At 36.2% G+C, this 23,290-nt stretch overlaps 2 protein-coding genes across 5 annotated transcripts in view; one reads left to right on the top strand and one right to left on the bottom strand.

The window, feature by feature from the left end:
- Positions 1-4,140: 4,140 nt before the first annotated feature.
- The window catches only part of LOC145666523 (uncharacterized), a 216,452-nt gene continuing 197,302 nt past the window's right edge, over positions 4,141-23,290 (top strand). Inside the window, exon 1 of one of the 4 annotated variants that reach the window (XM_081733816.1) lies at positions 4,141-4,296. The gene's annotated coding sequence lies outside the window, so the exon portion shown is untranslated. Of the gene's footprint in view, positions 4,297-16,329; positions 16,679-23,290 lie in introns of those variants that run through there. The other 3 variants (XM_081733819.1, XM_081733818.1, XM_081733817.1) reach the window with 3 other exon arrangements.
- On the bottom strand, positions 7,260-10,239 carry LOC145665737 (uncharacterized). The gene is made up of 2 exons (XM_081732878.1): positions 9,407-10,239; positions 7,260-8,780 (listed from the first exon to the last, which is right to left on the bottom strand). The coding sequence occupies exon 2, from the start codon at positions 8,703-8,705 to the stop codon at positions 7,848-7,850; it is 858 nt and encodes a 285-aa protein (XP_081589004.1). The 5' UTR covers positions 8,706-8,780; positions 9,407-10,239; the 3' UTR covers positions 7,260-7,847.

The raw sequence follows: 23,290 nt of genomic DNA, 5'->3' as shown, positions 1-23,290 counted from the left end.
GTTTCTTTCTCGTTGCCCTTCACCTCGAACATATTTTTCCACGCTTTGGACCCCAACGCTTTTCTTGATTTGGGACACAGTTGAAATGTGGATTCATCAGCGGGACCAGCTCGATTGTCTTTGAACGGTGTTTTGCGTTTTTCTGAATCGACAATTTTTTAACACTGTTCGGAAGATCGTATTTCTTCTGTAGAAAGCTCTTATGCTCACATTAAGGAGCCAGTTTGCTAATCCCTCTTCTTCTTTCTGTGTTAGGTATGATTCTGGATCTATTTTTCGCTTTTTGGGACTGTGACCATGAAATTTATCCATCAGCGTTACCCGAGGGATTCCATAGATTACTGATGCCTTTCGTATGTAGCGCTTTTGCGACAAGCCTCCAGAGCTTTTTGTAGATCCTCGTTTGAATAAGCTGGCAGTTTAAGCTTAGGCCTACTCACTTATTAGCTCTGAAAGAAACAAAACTTCATAAGGACATGCAAGGAAAACAGATGTATTCCAGACGTAAGCTGATAGTAGCTATTCTGCTAACAATATTTGAATGTGTTCCACGACGAAGCGAGAATAGTGTAGTTCAATATTAAACGAATTTGACCAAATATAATAAATTTATTATTCAAATTAAATGTCATACCCTAACAGTGCAGTTAATTTTCTATGAAAATGTTGGGAAACTACATGAATATTCAGTTACTTGAATTTGAATTTATTTTATGGTCTTAAGGCATCTACGGTTCCGACCGTGATAGGTTGGGGGAGAGAATGTTGGAAGTTAGACGCCCAGGGCCTATTTTGATGATACCATCCCAGCATTTGCATGGTGTGACTGAGGAAAAACTCGAAAGAACTCAGTCAAGGTGGTCGACCGCTGGGATCGAACCGAGGACCTTTTGAATGCTAAGCCAACGCTTTACTATTTTTTTCAAAGTTCGTATCGGCCGAGACATTAAGCCTGAATGCTTCTCGAGCCAATTGGAGGTAATCCAATCCTGATAGGGACACGAACACAGAAATATCGAGGACAATTAAAAATAACCTTGCTCTTGAGAGGGATTCGAACCCTCAGTGGATTGCCTCTTCACCATTACCACTGAGTCAGCCATTCGGTGAATATTCATGTATTAACGATAAGACTCAGCAGATGATTATACAAATGTAAATTGATCACTGAATTGGTGTTTGAATCAAGAAATTCTGCGAGAAAGTACAAACGCAAAGCATGGTCGGACACTGAGAAAGAAACAGCTAATCTTCGACCAGTACAAATGTATTACGAAAAGTAGTGGTCGAACACTAGTAAATGTTTTCGTATTCCAGTATAACTTCAGAATTGGTAACTAGGTACTCATTTCATGCAGATGAATCGAAAGTTAGTCGTTATTGATATTTCTACAATTTTTCACTGCTCGACCACCCTGTGGTCGAACACTAGTTAACAAAGAATATTTCATAAGTCATTGTCCGACCACTACATTTTATTGATTTATTCTTCATACCTTACAGTTATCACTAAAATTTAATTACTAAAATGTGCTCTATAGTTCCATGTAACAGAATAATATGCGCATTTTTTACCTGGTGAGATAAAACTATGGAAAAGCACGAAAAACAGGGCGCTGTCGTTCCCATTTGCAACAGATTAAAGTTGTTGAAAACTCAGTGCGTCTTCGGTAGGCATACATTTGATTGGCTATTACCGAATGCATGTGCAATCTTTGTGATTTGTTCAGAATAAGCTGCAATTCAATTATAACGGAAAAGCATGCATTTTTATCGGAAAATAAGCCTAATATATGGTTCTAAAGTGAAAAGTGGTCGGCAACTAGGGGGTGGTCGAAGACTGGCACAACCACCCTACTTCCATTATCCATTTCTCCTGTTAATTTTGTGATTTACGTGCTTCTGCACCCCTTCTGCTAAACATTACCAAATAATAATAATAATAATAATAATAATAATAATAATAATAATAATAATAATAATAATAATAATAATAATAATAATAATAATAATAATTGACGAATTTTTCGAACAAAAAATTGATAATTAAAATAACTTCGTCTGTTATACAGTAATCTTTGTTTATGGTATGTTATATATGTAGCACTAAGATTTTTAACTTTTAAACATTTATGTCTGACAATTGTAATACACCTAATGTTCCTTGATGTTTCTGCAATAAAACGTATTATTATTATGTTGCTCATAATAGAAATCTAAAGAACGCAGTAAGTAAAAAAAAAAAAGAAAAAAAAGAAAAAAAGAAAGAAAGAAAGAAAAGAAAAGAGAAAAAAGAAATTTGATAATTGCTACTGAAGTAATATGTGATACCTTCTGTAACGGTATGCGTCAAAGCAATGCAATATTTGCATTTTTAATTGCCGATATTATGCGTAACAGTTATGTAGTAAAATTACAAAGAAAATGAACATTTCTTATCACAAATAAAAAACTGTTAAAATGTCACTAGGATGGGTGGGACCAGGGCCGGATCCAGGATTATCTGAAGGAGGGTGCACCAATAACTACGGTACCAAAATTACCAATCACACTGAAACTCTTCAGAGACATGTGACAATATTCTTTACACCTGAGAACGCTGATACATAGAGCGGGGAGTATTTTAAAAAGGATCGCAAGTGTTATACAGGAAAAAAAATTACGTTTTGTTTCTCTGTAAATGAGCTCGCGCAGCATTTTTTTTTTTTTTTTTTTTGCACAGGGTGTTACGGAATGATCTTGCAAGAAGTAGGATTTTTCTCTTTTAGTGATCACTATGTTTCTATATAGAAAATGCAAACTTAAAAAAAATAGTTTTTAAAAAGAAGAGCATGAAAATGACAGTGAACTATTAAGGAAGGTCAGCCCTCTTAAGGAAGATCAGTACATTATTGCAGGGTTCAAGGGTCTGGGCAAAAATTGGCAATCTCTAAGCCCATAGGTCCGACACCTACGGCTGTAATAAGCTGTAAGTTATTTCAATTAACGCAAACTAAAACGGATAGCCTATTTTGTGTTGAGTTGATATTAACCCGGACGAAATAAGACTTCTTCTCTCAGAGAACATGAAAATGAGCTTGAATTCTAAATATATTCGTGTATAATCGCATTTAACTGTTAGACTGTTCATCTAATAATTCAAGAGACCCAAATTTTGAACATACCTGCTATTGTAGTGATAGATTTTGAAAAATGAATGAAAATCGATATTTATTTACAATAACCTTAGAAGATTGCTTTTGCCTGTAGGAATTGTCCTTCAGAGATCGAGAGATCTTACAACAAGCAATACATAGAATGTTTCGATTTTGTATTGCTAATATTAACTAATTTAAAATGGAAATGTTGGGCGCTGATTAGCGGATTTTCATGTCATGCACAAATATTTATGTCATGCAGTTTTATTTTTGAGAACCAGTCTTAACAGGCTGACTGCCAAGGTGATTTGAGGGTACTGCTCCCAGGAGGCCATAAATTTCTTCTTACCTTTGGCTCAATTATGGATAGTCATGCCACATTTTTGTCGCGATATTTTGCTTCTCCCGAAAATGTACCAATAGGAGCCGAGCACCATGTCATGCTCATGGTCTCACAGTAATTTGTGACAATTAGCATTATATATGATGCTGAAGAACCTGAATAGGTTAGTAATTCGTGATATCGAGCATGAGCATCAAATTTGGTGCTCATGGCCCCACAAAAAAAAAAAAAAAAAAAAAAGGTGAACACCACATATGATGTTCATGGCAACCTATTAATGGTTACTTATGCCTGAGGACTTACAATGAAGGAATCGAAAGTGTAAACTATCGAAATGTTAGTGTCTTTTTACGTCTCGATTTACGTATTATGGTACGAGGGTATATGCTTTTGTACAGTAGGGAAACCTCTTAACAGAAGACGATTATAATAAATATTTTCAAAACCTGGTGTTTTGGCTTCACTGACAAAAATTTGGTTACATTAGTAACTGACAAAAATTTTGTAAATGATAAAAACTCATTGACAAAAAGTGTCGTTTTTAGTTTATAATAAAATATAAATGGGTACCGTGAATTTAAACAATATTATGAAAAATTTCTTTAATTAGATAGCTCAGAAATCGCACTAATACGCATATACATGGGTTGTTTGATGCTTTATTTCAGATATTGAAATTTTCGAACGCTTGCTATTGATATCTTGCGTCGCTGGGTTGGCAGCCTTGCGTCGAGTTACTCCGCGTATGCTTGGGTTGGTCTGACTTCTAGTATTTGTTTCAATGAGCGGAAAGCAGTATTACCTTATTATTTAGCTGTAAGTATTTACACTTCATATTATTATTGCACATAAGGTATCACGCTCCTGCCCTACTGGGAAATTGTATCAATTTATACGACTTAACTCGCCAATTAATGAAATTTATGTTTTAAAATATAGGAGTTTAGTCTTAGTACGAGATGTTAAAGAAGTTTATGAAGTGGCTCTCATATTTTAAATTTGAGTTGGGGTAAAGCATAGTGGCATTTAGATCTTGATGTGAGGAACACAATGATACAAAAATTTTCGCGATCCGACTTTCGGAACTTCACATAATTGCTTCTCAGGTATCTGTGAATTGCTGCAAACATTTTGTTCAAGTTCCAAAAGTAGGTTCGAATTTTTTATCCGATTGTTCCTTTTATCGAGATCTATAGTGAATAGATAAAATATGATGTAAAATATTTTTTGTGAAGGAATGAGAATGTGAATATAACTAATTACAGTATATTGAAGTGAATTTTTGAGTGATTCTGAAAGTACTTTAAGTGTACTCTACCTTTAACCTCTTTAATGCGTATACCCTCCATTGCTGACGCGCCTGCTCCCTAAGGAAGCAAGGTAGCTACCGTTCGAGCACCCCTGCTGCGCTTCTGCCCTGACTCGATTAGGTGTCAGTCATGCTTTTTTAGTGTTTCATACAAAAGTTGTTTCGTGCTTTATGGACTATAGTTTTTATTGCATACGGCTACATTGTGTTTATGCTGAGCTCTCCTGAAGTCAGTCTACAAGTAGCAAAGGAATTCCTCATCTAATGGATGCTCTGCTAAAAGAAATACGAAGCTGTAACATAACCTGAAAAGCTGCTGGTTTACTTTTAGCACACCACATTTTGGAAGATTTAAGGTAAAAGTCAGTACTTTTTGTGAAAAGAACAAATTTCTACAAACGATAGAAGTAAATACAAAGTAGTAGGGCCTACGCCTCTATTTTATGTTTACAACTGTAGGGTTACTAGTGTAAAATCCTTACAAGTGCTTTACTACGGATACAATAATCGGTTTATTCGAGCAGACGGATCTATTAAATAGAAAATTTATAGGTAAAGTACGATGTGAAATTTTTCGTGAAAGATTGAGAGTGGGAATATAAGTAATTTATGTCAATGCACAACATATTGAAATGCATTTTGAGCGATAGTAAAAGTATTGTATGTGTAGATGTGCTGTTTCACTATTTTCGATTATGCGTATACACCACGTCGCTGACGCGCCTGCTCCCTACGGACGTACACCTCACTATCATATGGCTCTCCAGCTCTGACTGGGTTATATATAGCATACCTACTTTTATGTGGCCACCTAGTACAAGTTGGTTCGTGTTTTACACTTGTTTTTACGCCATACTTCCACACTGTATTTATACTGAACCCCCCTGACATCAATCTGCAAGTTGTAGTGCATGGTCCGCTAAAAGTAAGACAAGACTTTAACGTGATCTGCAAATATAAGAAATGTGTAAAAGTTCGAGTGAATCTTCTGCTTGAGTAATGCCAAAATTAGTGAGAGCGTATCAAAGATGACTGTATTTTCCAGCGACGAAGTATTTCGGTACTGTACAGTGTGCAGAAGTTGTATGTGATGTTTACAAATGGAACACTACTAGGCTGAACAAATGACAAGTGCTATTTAAACTCATGTCATTGCCAAACTCTCGCTTATGCGTATGCTCATCTTCGACACTTTCTCTGACGCTCGGACCCTCCAACTTCGCCCCGCCCAGACTCGGTTCGATGGAATTCGTGCTCGTTAGTGGCCACCTAACACAGGTTGTTTTGATCGTTCTGTGAACTGTAGTTTTTATGCATATATCGGAACGCAGTCTTTATGCGCAAAACCTAAAAGAATTGTTTATGATTGTGCCCTTGAATTTTAATTATGCCATGCGACATATTTTCATGCCGCCCACCACAAATCATTTAGGAAATAAGGAGGATAGCGGTGAAAAAATTCTAAATTTTGAACAATTATTTCGAGTGATTCGCTTAAAGTATACCTGTGAGCCTTAAAGTGTAAGGAATCTCTCAAAATTGGGTCGTCTGCTCCAGTAATTCCAACACTTTTGTTGCAACCGGCGCACACACAAAACCTCTAACTCTGAATCTAACTGAAAAATTGTAAGTGTTGCGAGTTCCGAAAGGCGAATTGGATGGATTTTTTCTATTATTGTGTTCCTTTTATCGAGATTCTATATTCTGGGCTCATAGCGAGTCACTTTTTTAAAACTAAGATTTACTTTTTTTCAAAATTTGTCACTAAAAGTTATTTGGCTCATAGCGAGTCACTTTTTTTAAAACTAAAATTTACTTTGTCTCAAAATTTGTCACTAAAATTTACTTTTTTTGGGAGGTAAAGTCATTTTTCTTGTGATTTATGTTTCGCTTGGCAGTTTTCTAAGAAAAATATGATAAAACTAAATGGGAAAATGCAGAAACTTGTCTCATTACTCTTCTGAAAACTTCAGTACTTGCTACCACATGTGAACCAAGTCCGCTTTATTCTTACTTCAGCATGTATTCTTTCTAAAGCACAGTGGATGGTTGGTGGCTGCTTAAGCTCTCAAGGTGGGTTTGAGAAATGTAGGACAAAATCCAAGCTAAATACTGGCAAGGCGGACAAAATCCAAGGAACATTATCATGTGAGTATTGCCTGTGAACACTTTAATTAAATTGTATGTTTTGTTTCTTTCTTCAATTGTCATGCATTCTAAAGCTTTATCTGTAATTCTTCAATGTATTCCGGTGGGAGGCAACGAAAAAAAAAAAAAAAAAACCCTCAGCATTCTAACATTACCATATTCATATTTTGATCTTGATAAATACATTCGAATTAAGATTTTATAAAAGAAATCATACAACACTACAAAAAAGGCTTCTATATGCTATCTCATGAGAATGAAAATCCAATAAAAAGAAATTTACTTCATTACCTTCAAAGTATTTACATCTGTTACACTTGGCGAAATAATTAATAACATATACATTTTCATATTTCGATTTTCTAGATATTGCATTATTAAATTCACATACGTTATTACATTATTTAAGAAGCACACAAGTCAAAAATGTACATTATTTAAAAAAAATCATACAACACTACAAAAAAGGCTTTTATATGCTTATTACATGTATAAATATAAATAAAATAAAAATACATAGTTTTACAACTTAATGTACGTCAATCACATACCAAGTACGCTTCAATCTAAATGTATACAACGTGATGCACTTTTCAGAAAATTACTTACATTTAGTTTATTGCCAATTCGTCTAGTGCACAAATTCTGAATTCTTTGAAAATGAACTGTTGACTTTTTTACCCTTTTCTTTGGTGGTTCGCCAAATTTTGCCTGCTCTATCACTGTGGCTGCCAGAACTTGATCATTCCTGATACCTTGGATTGCACTCCACATGGATAGATGCTAATGTCCAATCAATCGCTGAAAGCCGTTGTTCCATGCTTCACAGAAGTTATTTGTCCTTGACACACCCTGTACTTCCTGCTCATGAACATTCCATACAGCTGGCGGGTATGGTGCTGGTACTCTCCTAATTCTCAGTCGGCTGCTGAGTTCGACGAAAAGTTCCCTTCACATCAGTTTTATCAAAATAATCTACCAATTCTGCTAACTCTGGTGGTGCACTGTCCATTATATATTTCAGGCCACTTTCAACTTGGTTCTCCGGTAGAAATGCTAAGCACGAAATCGTTCCACTATACATACGCACTGGTTCTTCTTCCCGGTATGACATTGCTAAGCCTAATTTCTGAATTTTCCTCCACACAGACTGCGATAAATGGTAGAAACAGCCCTTGACATTTACACTTGGTCCGAAAACATGTTTGACGGCGTTCATCATCGCCATTTCGAAGTCCATCACAATAGTCAGAGGGTCAACTATTAAATCCAGAGAATCACACTTATCAACAATAGCTGATAGAAATCCATTGTAGGTCTCTTGTGTCTGGTTCGACAGAAATCCATACACACACGTTACAGCTGTCTCGCCCAATGGAACCCGGATGATATACAACTGGCGAAATATTGCAGGAGCCATTGCGAAGTTTCCATCCATAAAATATGTGTCCGATGACGCGAGAAGCCTCAAACATTCTTCAGTAGCGAAAATCACTACTCTTTTGGTAGCAGCAGGCCCGCTATCGTGGAAAAGGAATGGCATGGAATTAATTACCCCAGTTGTTGTCCAATCACCTTCTAAAATCAGATCGTGTATTGTGGCTGGTTCTTTTGGAAGTGTGCCTCTCTTATGCCTTCGATGATCTCTCTGAATAGAAGAAACTTTACCAATATGAGGCATTACTTCCTTTGGCACATTCTGCAAATTATTTCCAATAACTTCAATGGGTCTAGACATTAAGTTCGTAGCCTCCATCTTCATCTTCATTCGTAACTTGCAGACTCTGATAGCTTTTTCGTTACTGGGATGATTATGTTCTACGGAATTGCTTGGCTCCTGAATCTAGAAAAAAAAGATGTAAAAACAAACATTATAAACTAGTAAAGAAATGTCTGTATTGTTTGACAGGAAGACATATTTTGCATAAAATCTAGTTTCCTTGTTTTAATTCCATCTTTCTAAAATTACGTAAAGTTCCTGAAACTAACAATTTTATTAGAACAATTCTTGTAGTATCACTATTTAATATTTTCTAACATAAATACATTCATAACTAGGGAGCGGAAGTTCATTACTTAAAATTATGGATATATAACCTAAAAAGTATATATGTTTGCTTTTGAATGGAAATAACGAAATATTAATTTAAATATCCATGTATATAAAATGTACTAATTTCTCACATCTCGGCCTACCTCAGAAAAAGCAGTTCTGTGTTTACTCCGGTGCAATATCTTGAGAATATTGCCAAAAATTAGAAAATGACAACAATAATTAAAAATTACCGAAGCTTTCAAAAAATAACGAACAAGTTACCCAAACTTAGGAAAAATGACAAAAGAATATCCTAAAAAAATGACCCTCCTAAATTTCCTAATAATTACTAACTCTTACTATTTACTTACAATATTATTATAATTTGGTGACGATAAACAACAGACATTAAAAAATCCACTATTTCAACCTACCTCTTTATTAGTCGTAACAGCTCCTTTGCATGAGATTGTTTTCTCTTTACACAGCTCCAGCGAATAGTATTATTTGAGATATAACCTTTTGTATATATGCAACCGTTGAAGCACAATTTAGAACCACCTTTGTTCGACGTTGTCAACTCCATTTTCAAAACTGCAGCAAGTCACAAAATTTCGCTTCCTTTTATAGAAAGTGAAAGTTTAGATTTTAGATGTAAACAAAACTCAAGCGTTCATTGGCTAGTGAGGACGAAACTCGAAATTCCATTGGCTGGTTGGTTTTAATGTAAACTCAGCGAGCGCGGGAGATTATTGTATACTGGGAACAGTGTGAAAGACTTCTGCAACTTACTTGTTAGACCAACTAAATAACAATGTATATGTTATTGGTTATTTTGACGAGTGTAACTGACGTTTCACGAAGTCAATTAAAACATAACTTTTCATATGGATGTGATAAGTAATCTCCTCTGCATTCTTACTGGGAAAATCTTACATGTTTTATTGGATTTTCATTCTCATGAGATAGCATATAGAAGCCATCAATGCATGACAATTGAAGAAAGAAACAAACGTACGATTTAATTAGGGTGTTCACAGGCACTACTCACATGATACTGTTCCTTGGATTTTGTCCGCCTTGAGTGATTCCATTTCAAATCGTCCAGGGTGGTCCACACGACTGTCTCAGATTTAGTTCATTTTTTAAAATAAGAAACTACATACAAAATTATTAGACCCATATTTTTTCTTTTTGCTGAAAAAAATTTTTTCTTCGATATACAGCCTTACAAAATGGCCGCCCTCCTCTCGGATTGCTCGAAAAACTGAAAAACATGTCAAATTAAAAATTTTATTGTAGAAAAACGAGTGTACTTAGTAACGTAATCGCAATAGCAGGAAGAGTATAAAGTTGTACGTTTCGTTGGAGGGCCAAAATTCGTCTGTTGGTCCAATAGGAATCGCGCAATTCACTCGCAATGTTGCCAACTTTGATGAAATTTTTGCTAACTTCAAACATTTGTTTTTCTGTCCTCACGAACAATATCAACCATCTGCTTCTAGCATCGAAATCTACTCCATAAGGTCTCTTGAAAATGTAAAGGACTTACGTTTCTGATTATTACATCCCACGTTATAGCACGATGAAAAGCTGAAAATTGCATTAAGACGCCATTTTCTCAAAAACCCCACCTTTTAAAAATCTGAAATTTTTACATGTATTGGAGAAGTACCTAAGTATTTAATATCCGTTAACCGTTCATGCGGCTGCAGCCACTAACATTCGCAATTAGTTATTGAAATTTCGATTTTTTTTACTTGCAATGTAAATATTTCCTATGGGCATTTAGGTCCTATACACAAGGCGATTTGAAAGGAAGTATGAAAATTTTGAGAGATAAATCCTGACATCAAATCCAGTAGAAAAGTTCCTATAAACATGAGTCGAATTCTGCTTTGTTTTCGAGTTACAGGGTTTCCAACTCGGGATCTAAAATCGGTTCGGGACAATCGAAAATAAAATATATATTTCGCGTTAAATCAGAAACTATGTGTTAAAGCTTTGATAAAGTTCAGAAAGTTGATTTGTATCAATATGATGATTTTTACGTGCGTTGCAATTCAGTTGGCAGTGTTGCCAACTTTCTAGAACTTTTGTTTCCAAATGACACTACGTGGATTTTATTTGATATTTGGTATTCATTAATGATTGCCAACATCACACGAAGCACAATTTTCCCTCACATCACCACAGTTTTCGAAAACTTACATATGTTTCATTAAAAGGTTTTATCTCGTGCGTTATTGATGGTTTGTGTGATTCGGTGTCGTGAACATCGTCCTGGTATTCTCTGAAACCATGAAAATTGTTTACACTGGTAGCATGACATTGTAGTGCACTAGTTAAGTGTTTGTGTGAATAAGAATGGGGAAGTCCTATTACAGTAAGGACCGTATTAAATGTGTTGATTATGCTAAAAGCCGTAAGATGATTATGCACAGACAGAATTCTAGACAAAAAAATTTATCTTGCGGTAAAATATATGAATTGCGTACAGCGTGTCAACCCAAACGTACTATTAGGGGAGGATGATTATTTGTGTGTTGTACACAAGGCGATTTGAAAGGCAGTATGAAAAATTTTGAGGTGTTAATCCTTCACCGTAGTCTAGGTTTCACCGATAACGGCCGTTTTAATGGGGGCACATTCAGGTTTAGCATGTTAACTGTCTGGTTAATGGTTTCCAAATCTACATTCAGAGGAACAAATTCTTTATCTTGCTGGTGCATAATTTCATATTTACATCTTCTTTCGTGATTACCAATATGTCACACACATTCACGTTGTTCACGGTAAATATTCAAATCACCCTTTACACGAATAATCATCCTCTCCTAATACTACGTTTTGGCAGATGCGCTGTACGCAATATATATATTTTACCGCAAGATAAAATGTTTGTTAAGAATTCTTTCTGTACACAATTATCTTATGCCTTTTAGAATCATCAACTCATTTAATACGGTCCTTACTGTAATACACTGAGAAAAAAAATTGTAGGTGGCCCACTTAAAAAGATAGGTTACATGCGTAATTCCTGTAATTTTTGGACAACGTACAGCAGACGTATAACTGAAAACGCATGTTTTATAATACTTTCTGTATAAGTGTTCCATCTATACGTACTTTCTGTATGAAACAATGTAGGCGGTCAGGATCTCAGATGCAAATGGACGTATATAACGTATAGCTGACGAAGGTAACATAAGTATATACATGTGATATACGGAAAACTGTTAGATGTCAGACATCCTGCAACGGCATGATGTAACATTTAAGGGCAGTGCCTATGTAGCATACGGATAACGTATACTCCGTACTGATTTCTATAGTAAGCAAGAGGACACCGTATATTTGTACAATATACCGCTGTACGGAGAATGGACTTTTCTCTGTGTAGGACTTCCCCATTGTTATTCACACAAACACTGTAACTAGTGCACTACAATGTCATGTTACCAGTGAAAACAATTTTCATGGTTCCAGAGAACACTAGGACGATGTTCACGACACCGAATCTCGTAATAAACTGTTTCATGGTTGCAGCAGAACTTCTTGATTAAGTTTGAACTTGATGAGTGGAGTTACGAGAGGTTCTGCAATAATAAAAAATATTTTTCTTCTTTTTATTATTATTATTATTATTATTATTATTATTATTATTATTATTATTATTACAACTTACACAGACGTAGTTTTTATTCTACATTTTGGTTTTACTAATGATGGCAAACATCAAGTGAAATTCACACGTAATATTGCAAACTATCAATAACGCACGAGATAAACCTTTTAATGAAATACATGTAAGTTTTCGAAAACTGTGGTGATGTGGGGAAAATTATGCTTCATGTGATGTTGGCAATCATTAATGAATACCAAATATCAAATAAAATCCACGTAGTGTCATTTGGAAACAAATAAAAGTTCTAGAAAGTTGGCAACACTGCCAACTGAATTGCAACGCACGTAAAAATCATCACATTGATACAAATCAACTTTCTGAACTTTATCAATGCTTTAACACATAGTTTCTGATTTAAAGCGAAATATATATTTTATTTTCGATTGTCCCGAACCGATTTTAGATCCCGAGTTGGAAACCCTGTAACTCGAAAACGAAGCGGAATTCGACTCATGTTTATAGGAACTTTTCTACTGGATTTGATGTTAGGATTCATCTCTCAAAATTTTCATACTCCCTTTCAAATCGCCTTGTGTATAGGACCTAAATGCCCATAGGAAATATTTACATTGCAAATAAAAAAATCGAAATTTCAATAATTAATTGCGAATGTTAGGGGCTGCAGCCGCATGAACGGTTAACGGATATTAAATACTTAGGTACTTCTCCAATACATGTAAAAATTTCAGATTTTTAAAAGGTGGGGTTTTTGAGAAAATGGCGTCCAAACATGGCGTCTTAATGCAATTTTCAGCTTTTCATCATGCTATAACGTGGGATGTAATAATCAGAAACGTAAGTCCTTTACATTTTCAAGAGACCTTATGGAGTAGATTTCGATGCTAGAAGCAGATGGTTGATATTGTTCGTGAGGACAGAAAAACAAATGTTTGAAGTTAGCAAAAATTTCATCAAAGTTGGCAACATTGCGAGTGAATTGCGCGATTCCTATTGGACCAATAGACGAATTTTGGCCCTCCAACGAAACGTACAACTTTATACTCTTCCTGCTATTGCGATTACGTTACTAAGTACACTCGTTTTTCTACAATAAAATTTTTAATATGACATGTTTTTCAGTTTTTCGAGCAATCCGAGAGGAGAGCGGCCATTTTGGAAGGCTGTATATCGAAGGAAAATTTTTTTTCAGCAAAAAGAAAAAATATGGGTCTAATAATATTGCATGTAGATCCTATATAAAAAAAATAAATGAAATCTCAGACTATGATGGGGACCAATTGTGGTTTGCCTGGACGATTTGAAATGGAATTGGTCCCTTGCCAGTATTTAGCTTGGATTTTGTCCGCGCCCCGGGTTTGAGAGCCCTTGTATGCATTTTGTATGTAACTGCATTTTTAGCTAACATTTGTAATTTATTTTAAAGTTCATAATAAGGGTATAAACATAACCACAATATTTGCTTCTTTGATCTTATTATGTTAAAGGAGAATGACATATATTAGCTGTTTACAGTTCACTTTTCATTGTATGCGGAATGTTGGTAGAAACCATACCAATGTTTACCCATCATGTGGTACCAAGCCAGAATTTGTATTACCAATTAATGGTAATCTAGAAAATATAGAACTTTGGCTTTACCCCATCCAGATCAAAGTTGAAATACAAAACCGTGGAAAGTATGTAATTAATAATGAACCTCTAAACACAAGTAATACATTTTTTTTATTAACTGACAAACTTAAGTACAATAATTTGTAAAATTATTTTATATCTTAACCTATTAAAACATTGCGTATTTCAGCTATGATCCAACCGGCCCTATTTTGGTTTTTAAAAGAATGTAAAATTCAATTTATGCCCACGTTTGACATCAAGGTTGAGAGTTACTTTTCCATGAGATTTTGGTCACTTTTTCATGTGCTTTAGGTCGCTTTTTGGCCACTTTTTCATGTGCTTTTGGTCACTTTTGAACTATGTAGAAGAGACTAGACCACTATGAGCCCTGTATATTTTATGCTCACAAGGGTAGCGTAAGTAATCTGTCACTATCACAAGTGCCATATGAATTTATATCACTGGGTAAGGCCATGTGTTTTCACAACCCTCGTACATCTGGAAGGTAACCTTCGCTGACGCACCTGCTACCTTCGGGCGCATCAAGCGCTTCCGCGCTGGCCCATCATATTCGATATGGAGTTTTTGTGAAGGAAACCGAGTGTGGATTTAAGTAATTACTAACAACAGTGCACATCATATTGAAATGAATTTTGAGTGATAGTGAAAGTGTTGTATGTGTAATTGTGGTCTTCCACTATCCTCGTCTATGCGTATAGCCCCCGTCGCTGACGCGCCTTCTCCTCTCCTGCACACTTGTCCTGATTCGGTTAATTATCATACGTGCTTTTTTTGTGGCCACGTAACACAAATTGGTTCGTGTTTCATGCGCTGTGGTTTTTATACCGTACGTCTACACTGTATTTATACTGAGTCCTCTTAAAGATAATCTGCACGTAGTAATGCAGCTTCTCATTTAGTGCATGTTCTGCTAAAAGGAATACAAATCTCTAACCTAACCTGGAAGTGTCAAGATTTGGTATAACCGTCTGCTCGAGTAATGCCATATTTTTATGCTATAAAGCTTATTAAGTGATAAATACAAAGAACTACATTATGTGCAGGTTCCGAGAGTTGAATCGCAAAATTGTTTGCACCTTCGTATTCCTCTCGTAAGGGTCATTTTTAATTGTAAAAATCACCTTTAATGTTACATCGCTTCTCAAATGAACGTGGAAGTAATAGTACCAAAGAATTGTAGGTCGGGTATGAAGTTTTGGACTTCGGGTAGAAGGACGAGGAATTTCGAAAAAGCATTTTGAGGCGTAACAACAACTCAAAGTACGCTATGTGATCAAAAGTATCCGGACACCCCCAAAAACATAGGCCTACGTTTTTCATATTAGGTGCATTGTGCTGCCACGTACTCATTAGCAGCGACCTCAGTAGTCATTAGAAATCGTGAGAAAGCAGAATGGGGCGCTCCGCGGAACTCACGGACTTCGAACGTGTTCAGGTGATTTGGTGTCAGTTGTGTCAGAAGTCTGTACGCCAGATTTCCACGCTCCTAAACATCCCTAGGTCCACTATGTCTGATGTGATAGTGAAGTGGAAACGTGAAGGGACACGTACAGCACGAAAGCGTACATTCCGACCTCGTCTGTTGGCTGACAGAGACCATCGACAGTTGAAGAAAGTCGTAAAGTGTAATAGGCAGACATCTTATCCAGACCATCACACAGGAATTCCAAACTGCATCAGGACTCACTCCAAGTACTATAACAGTTAGGCGTGAGGTGAGAAAACTTGGATTTCATGGTCGAGCGGCTGCTCATAAGCTACACATCACGCAGGTAAATGCCAAACGACGCCTCGCTTGGTGTAAGGAGCGTAAACATTGGGCGATTGAACAGTCGAAAAACGTTGTGCGGAGTGACGAATCACGGTACACAATGCGGCGATTCGATGGCAGGGTGTGGGTATGGCGAATGCCCGGTGAACGTCATCTGTCAGCGTGTGTAGTGCCAACAGTAAAATTCGGAGGTGGTGGTATTATGATGTGGTCGTGTTTTTCTTGAAGGGGGCTTGCACCCTTTGTTGTCATTGATGTTTTCCTTCTTGCCTGCAGGCCTACCTTCTTGCTTCCCACTGTTGAAGAGCAATTCGGGGATGGCGATTACATCTTTCAAGAGGATCGAGCACCTGTTCAGTGGTTACCCGACCATAACATCCCTGTAATGGTCTGGCCTGCACAGAGTCCTGACTTGAATCCTATAGAACACCTTTGGGATGTTTTGGAACGCCGACTTCGTGCTAGGCCTCACCGACCTACATCGATACCTCTATGTTCAGCACTTCGTGAAGAATGGGCTGCCATTCCCCAAGAAACCTTTCAGCACCTGATTGAAAGTATGCCTGCGAGAGTGGAAGCTGCCATCAAGGCTAAGGATAGGCCAACACCATATTGAATTCCAGCAGTACCGATGGAGAGCGCCACGGACTTGTAAGTCATTTTCAGCCAGATGTCCGGATACTTTCGATCGCATAGTGTGTATTACTCCACAAAAATAGATGGATACGTCTATGGGGTTCGGGAGTACCATGCGGTACCTAATTTCTGCATTTTTGAATATTTTGAAATATACGTGGAAAAAAGATTTTAAGGAAGGTGACAGATGTATGTTTACCGAAAACCATAACTCAGTACGCCTAACAGTCACCGAAATATGGGGAAGTGGAGGGCGGGATCATTGGATGTGGGGTTTGCATACTCTTTTGAAAAAATAATTATTAAAACCTAACAACAAGAACTCTAAGAACTAAAACGTAACTTGCCTATCGGGTTTTGGCGGTTTCAGGGGATTCGTTAAATTAACATTTCTAAGTACTTCCAAAATCTGACTTCAAGCAAAGTTCTGGAGAACATAACAGATATGTGTTTATCGAAAAAAGCACGTCGGGATACATGTCGGGTTAATGAAAACGACAGCATAGGAGTTTGGCGTATAGGTACTAGACGGTACAATTTCGAAAAATTAATTACTGAGGCTCAGATGGGCACCACGGGAAGGGTCCACCGGGTCTGGAGGCTCCTAAAACTTCCTAACCCAACATAAATTTTTATAGTTTCTGAATAAAACTATACTTGTTTAACAGAAAAATGATTGATGTAGCATGAAAATTTGATCTTATACTTCATCTGTACTCTTTCTGTTATAAAAACAATCTAGTTCTATCATTTTTTAAAAAATACTAGGTGGAAGTATTTTGCAATTAATTACCATCTTTTTAAGTGCAAAATAATACCCGTTTAGTACTACGTAGTATTGGACTCTTCCCTCCTCTAAGCTTGGAACCTTTCCAACAAAAATTTCTGTGTGCGTGCCTGCTGAGGCCTAACAGCAAATCCCAGAACAATTCTAGTCCAAAGCAAATGTACACCCGTATGGAATTTGGGCGTACCATTGGGTTCGTACAACTACTAATTTATATATATTTATAAAGCATTTATTAACAAGTTTTGATGAACGTTGCAGACATTTTACCATCGAAAACGAGAAATCTGTATGTCTAACGGCTATGAAGATATCAAGTAAAGAGAGGCATCATAAAATTATGGGGTTTTCGTGTGAGATGGTAAAAGATCCGAAACCGATCATGGGAGGTTAATAAGCACTCCAAAAGCAATTTCATCCTAAAGTAATTAGATGTCTTCGTGGGGTTTTAGAATACCATGGGGTCTGTCAAGGTTAAATTTTAAAAGTTTTTTTTTAAAATGTATTTTTTACATTTTTGAAGAGAGTTAGAAGTATGTGCAGCAGCGTAGCTTAGATTTTTTCTTATGGGGGAAGCATTAGTACTCGTATTTGGACCCTCTAGAAAAGTTGTTTTCCTAATTCTTGGGGCCCTTCCGTACGACAAGGTCTGCGGGGCCGTTAGTTACGCCCTTGGGCCCGTTCCGTACATGGCATATCTCAAAGATATACGATAAATATTATTTCTAGGGCCCCTAATAGTAGATATTTTTGACTGAAATGGGTCCATAACTCACATTTCTTTCATTGACCTTTTGTGTCCTTTCTTTATGTAATGTAGTGAACCTGTTTGATGCTTCATTTCTAATTTCACGTTCGTATCGTATATGGAGTAAGAAAATTTCGTCTTAAAATTCCCTCCCCCTTGAACGGTGGGGAGCTTCCCTGGGGAGGGCAGTTTCCCCCCTGCCCCCACAAGTTACGGTCCTGCGTATGTGTTTACCCATAACTTCCAGCCGGTACACCTAACGGCTAGAGAAACACCGTGAAATAAAAGCGTATTAGATGTTAGAATTTCGGAAGCAATTTTATTAATGTCCAACAAATATGATGGTACCCGTATGGGATAAGTAAGTACCTCCACACAATTTCTATCGAAGTGCTAGTTGAGTTCCAAGTTTTTTTTCACACAGTTTCAAGAGTACATCGAGCCGTATAATACAGTGAAAATTCATGCCAATATTCTAATAGCAACCGAGATATAAGGAATTATATATTTTATGACGTCATAAAAATAATCACCCTTCGGATATGGACTTTTGTGTCTTTGCTGTAAGAAAAAACTTCAGAAACCTTATATATAATTCTTAATATCTTGTTTATTGTATTAGATATTGACATGAAATTGTTACTGTATTTCCTCGTGCACTCTTTTAAACTGCCTGAAAGTATTTTTGAAAGTTAAGTAGGTTTTTTTTTTTAAGAAATTATAGTGGGTTACTCACCTAAACTATAGGGTGCCATCACATCTAACTGCAGAACGCCTATTAGACTGTCTATTAAGGCGAACATATTAGTTTTCTGAAATTTATTTCCCTTATAGCAGAGACTAAAAGTCCAAATCCATAAGGATCTCTACATTTATGACGTCATCAAATCTCTCTAACTCCTAATATCTTGCTTACTGTGTTAGATATTGACATGCAGTTTTAACTGTGTAACACAGCTCTGGGTACTCTTTAAGTTGCCCGAAACAAATTTAAAACTAATGGAGTCTTGTTGAAATTGTACTGGGGTAATCACTTAACCCACAGGAGTACGGTCATAATCAACTGTAGGATTCCCACCGTACTCTTAATTGAGGTACAAATGTTAGTTTTCTGAAATTTATTCTTCTTTATAGACTCAAAAGTTCAAATCCATAAAGGTCTTTATATTTAAGAGGTCAACAAAATTATAATTCCTAATATCTGGCGTACTATATTAAATATTGAAATAGAGATTTTACTGTGTTATTCAGCTGCATGCATTCTTTAAATTTCCATGAAGAAAGTTTCATACTGAAGTAATCTTTTTGTAGAAAGTATACTCACTTTTAGCCCTTCAAAATACGATCATACTTAAATGCAGAACGCCCATTAAATTGTCTATCAAGGAACATATACTAATTTTCTGGAATTTCTCCCTATAGGAATGATACAAAAAAGGTCCATATCCATCAAGATGGTAGGGTACGGTTCTGGGTAGAAGACTGGAAAATTTCAAAAAAATATTTAGTAAGGTTTCACAACAGCTCAAAGTGTATTACTACGCAAAAGTAGGTGGGTAGCCAAATGGGGTTGGGGGTACCTAATTTAGCTGCATTTTTAAATATTTTGAAACATATGTCCCTGAAGTGTTTTAAAGAACCTTACTGATATCTGTTTACCGAAAAGCGCGACTCGGTATGCTTTATGGTTACTGAACTATGGGGAAATAAAGACCGACATCATAGAAATACGGGCTTTGCGTACTGTATGGTAAAATTTTTAAGAAAAAAATGTACCGTCTTTAACGCATGCCCTGACACTCCTATGGTGTCGTATTTAATGCCTTCTGTGTAACATGTTAGGTATTCCGATTGCTGTTTTCGAACCTAACTTAACCTCACATATCTGTAATGTCTTTTAAAACTTTGTTAAGTCATATTTTGGAAATATTTAAAAGTTTGAATTTAACAAACCCATAAAACCTCCACATCTCGTATGTTTCGTCTGTTTTAGATTATAAGTGTTGTTTGAGTTGTTAGGTCTCAGTAATTATTTTTTCAAAATGGTACCGTATGGTACGGAAACCCTACATACCTATGGTGACGCCCTTTATTTCCCCATATTTCGGTGACCCTTGCGCGGACTGACTTTCGGTAACATGTATATGTAACGTTCTTTGAAATTTTTTAGAGACATGTTTTGGAAATGTTTAAAAATGGGAGCTACCCCAAACCCCATATTGGGTATGTGTGTGTTTTTATTGAAACTAGTTTTGAGATTGTTGTTAGGCCTCAGTAATTATCTTTTCAAAATTTCACCATCTATAACGCAAACCCCACACCTCTATGGTGTCGGTCTTTATTTCCGCATATTTCGGTAAACATAATGCGTACCGAGTTGCGATTTTCGGTGAAAAGATATCAGTAACGTTCTTTACAACATTGTAGAGACATATATTTCAAAATATTTAGAAGTAGAAATTAGGTACCCAGGGTACGCCCGAACCCCATTGCGCACTTACTTTTACATAGTAATACACTTTGAACACTTTTAGAACAAAGAAACGCGATTTTTTGAAAGATAAACTTAAGGAGCTTGAAGATAATAGTAAAAACAAAAACAGTCGGGACATGTGTAAAGGGATCAACGAACTTAAGAAAGGCTATCAACCGCGTGCTAATATATTAAAGAAAGCCGGCGGAACAGTTCTCACTGATACAGATAGCATCTTAATGAGATGGAAAGATTTCCTTGACGATTTGCTTAACACGCAGCCAAAGCCTAATTTGCGTGGAGAAAGGGAAATGCACGCCGCAGAGCCGTATATTCTAGAACCTAACTGAATATAAGTAGAAATGGCTATAAAGAAATTAAAGAAACACAAATCTCAGGGTGTAGACGAAATTCCGGCTGAGTTAATTTTAGCTGGAGGCGAAAAATTGTGGAACAAGGTACGCAAACTTATTCTCCTTACCTGGAAAAAGGAAGAAATGCTACAAGAGTGGAAAGAATCAATCAGTGTTTCAATTTACAAGAAAGGCGACGAAGCTAATTGAAATAACTATCCGGTAATTTCTCTTCTGTCATCATCCCAGGGTTGGCAAAAACCATTTTTTTTTATTGAAAAACCAAAAAAACTCTGTCTTTTGGTTTAAACCAGGTTTTTTTTTGATTTTGTTTTTGTTTAAATAATTTGCTCTGTATACTTATATTACATATGGGCATATAAATAAGTTTGTTTCGCCTTGGGGTTATGCTGGAAGAGGTTACATAAGCTTAAATCAGAATCCAAACCGCTTCTCGGCTTACATCCGAGAGAAATTGTCCTCAATTTGAACTCGACACCGGAACTAATTGGCCACAAATACGATGAGTCTGCCGACTCACTCACGAAGCACTCCTGATAAAAGTACATTGCACTGGTCTTTACATACTTATTAATATAACTGTCAGGAGTCATTTCAGAAGGACAAAAGATAATCAGTTGCACAAGTGAAACCATTATACAGAGTTACATATAGACAATTTCAAAATACTGCAGAATTAAGAACTAATTTAGTCCAAGTTAGTTCACTACGACTTTTATTAGCCCAAGTTAAAGAAATACAACGACTTAATTTGCGTGTCAGTAAAAAAAAGTGAATAAAGATACGAATTATCTGAGTCCACTTTGGCTCTGACCCATTTATACATAGATACCAAACATGCATCCGATTTTAATAAATACCTCTTCTGGGGTCCTTATGACTCTCCCAGAAAGTACGGCATTTCGATGTATTTTATCAATAGTAAACATTATTAAAACGAAACAATATTTACAATTTTTCTTTGATTGCAATTGCATAATAATAATAAGTCATTAAAAAAAAAAAAAGAAAAGAAAAGAAAAGAAAACAGAATTCATAAACTTATGTAAAAATAGTTGCTTTTCTAGTATAATTTCTTCGAGTAATGAATGGGGAATTTGCCTGAATATAATACGAATAATATACGGGAATGAAACGTGATAACCTACAAATGTGTGTTCATCAAGATTTCACGAACACACACTTTTATGAACACTTTTCTTTCTTTCTTTTGGTTTAAACCAAAATTTAAACCACCTTGGTTTAAACCAGCCAACCCTGCAACATCCTATAAAATCCTTTCAAACATTCTGTTAGCAAGATTGACCCCATACGCAGATGAAATTATTGGAGATAATGAGGGCGGATTTAGACGAAATCGATCAACTATTGTCCAAATATTTACCATTCGACAAATACTCGAAAGGAAGTGGGAATACAATACCCCGGTACATAAATTATTTATTGATTTTAGAAATGCTTACAACTTGGTTAGGAGAGAAACATTGTACAACATTCTTACAGAATTTGGAATACCGAAGAAGCTATTTAGATTAATTAAGATATCTTTAAATAAATCCCAAAGTAAAGCCCAGGCAGGAAAATTTATGTCCACGAGCTTTCACGTCGAGAATGGCTAGAAACAATGAGATGCGTTGTCGCCATTGTTGTTCAACTTTGTCTTGGAATATGTTATTTGGAAAATCAAAGATAGCAACCAGGGCCTAGAGTTGAATTGTATTCACCAGGTTATGGCGTATGCTGATGATGTAAATTTAATAGGGGATGATAGGGCAATAGAAAGAAATGCAGAACATGTCCCTTAAACGCTTGCAGGGACATGGGTTTAGAAGTAAATGCAGAGAAATCTAAATACGTAGAAGTTCGTCGGGATCGTAATACGGCACATTTTGGATGCATTAGAATATCAAATAATACTTGTGATAAAGTGGATACTTTCAAAGATCTAGGGTCAGTATTAACAGAGGAAAAACATATTCACGAAGAAATTAAATGTCAACTAAAAGCAGGGAATTCGTGTTATTATTTAATTCAAAATATCTTGACGTCGCGAATTCTGTCGAGGAGTGTGAAGCTTAAAGTATATGAAACGATAATCCTGCCTGTTTTTCTGTATGGTTGCGAAACATGGTCGCTTACTGTGAGGGAACAACATAGACTGAAAGTATATGAGAACAAGATCCTGAGACGAATATTCAGATCGAAGAGGAACGGGAATGGCGGAAACTTCATAACGAGAACCTAC

Source organism: Thermobia domestica, chromosome 12 (genome assembly GCF_964235325.1).
Source record: "Thermobia domestica chromosome 12, izTheDome1.hap1.1, whole genome shotgun sequence".
NCBI lineage: Eukaryota > Metazoa > Arthropoda > Insecta > Zygentoma > Lepismatidae > Thermobia > Thermobia domestica.
Note: the sequence above shows the minus strand (reverse complement) of the source record. Positions and strands in the feature narration are given on the sequence as shown.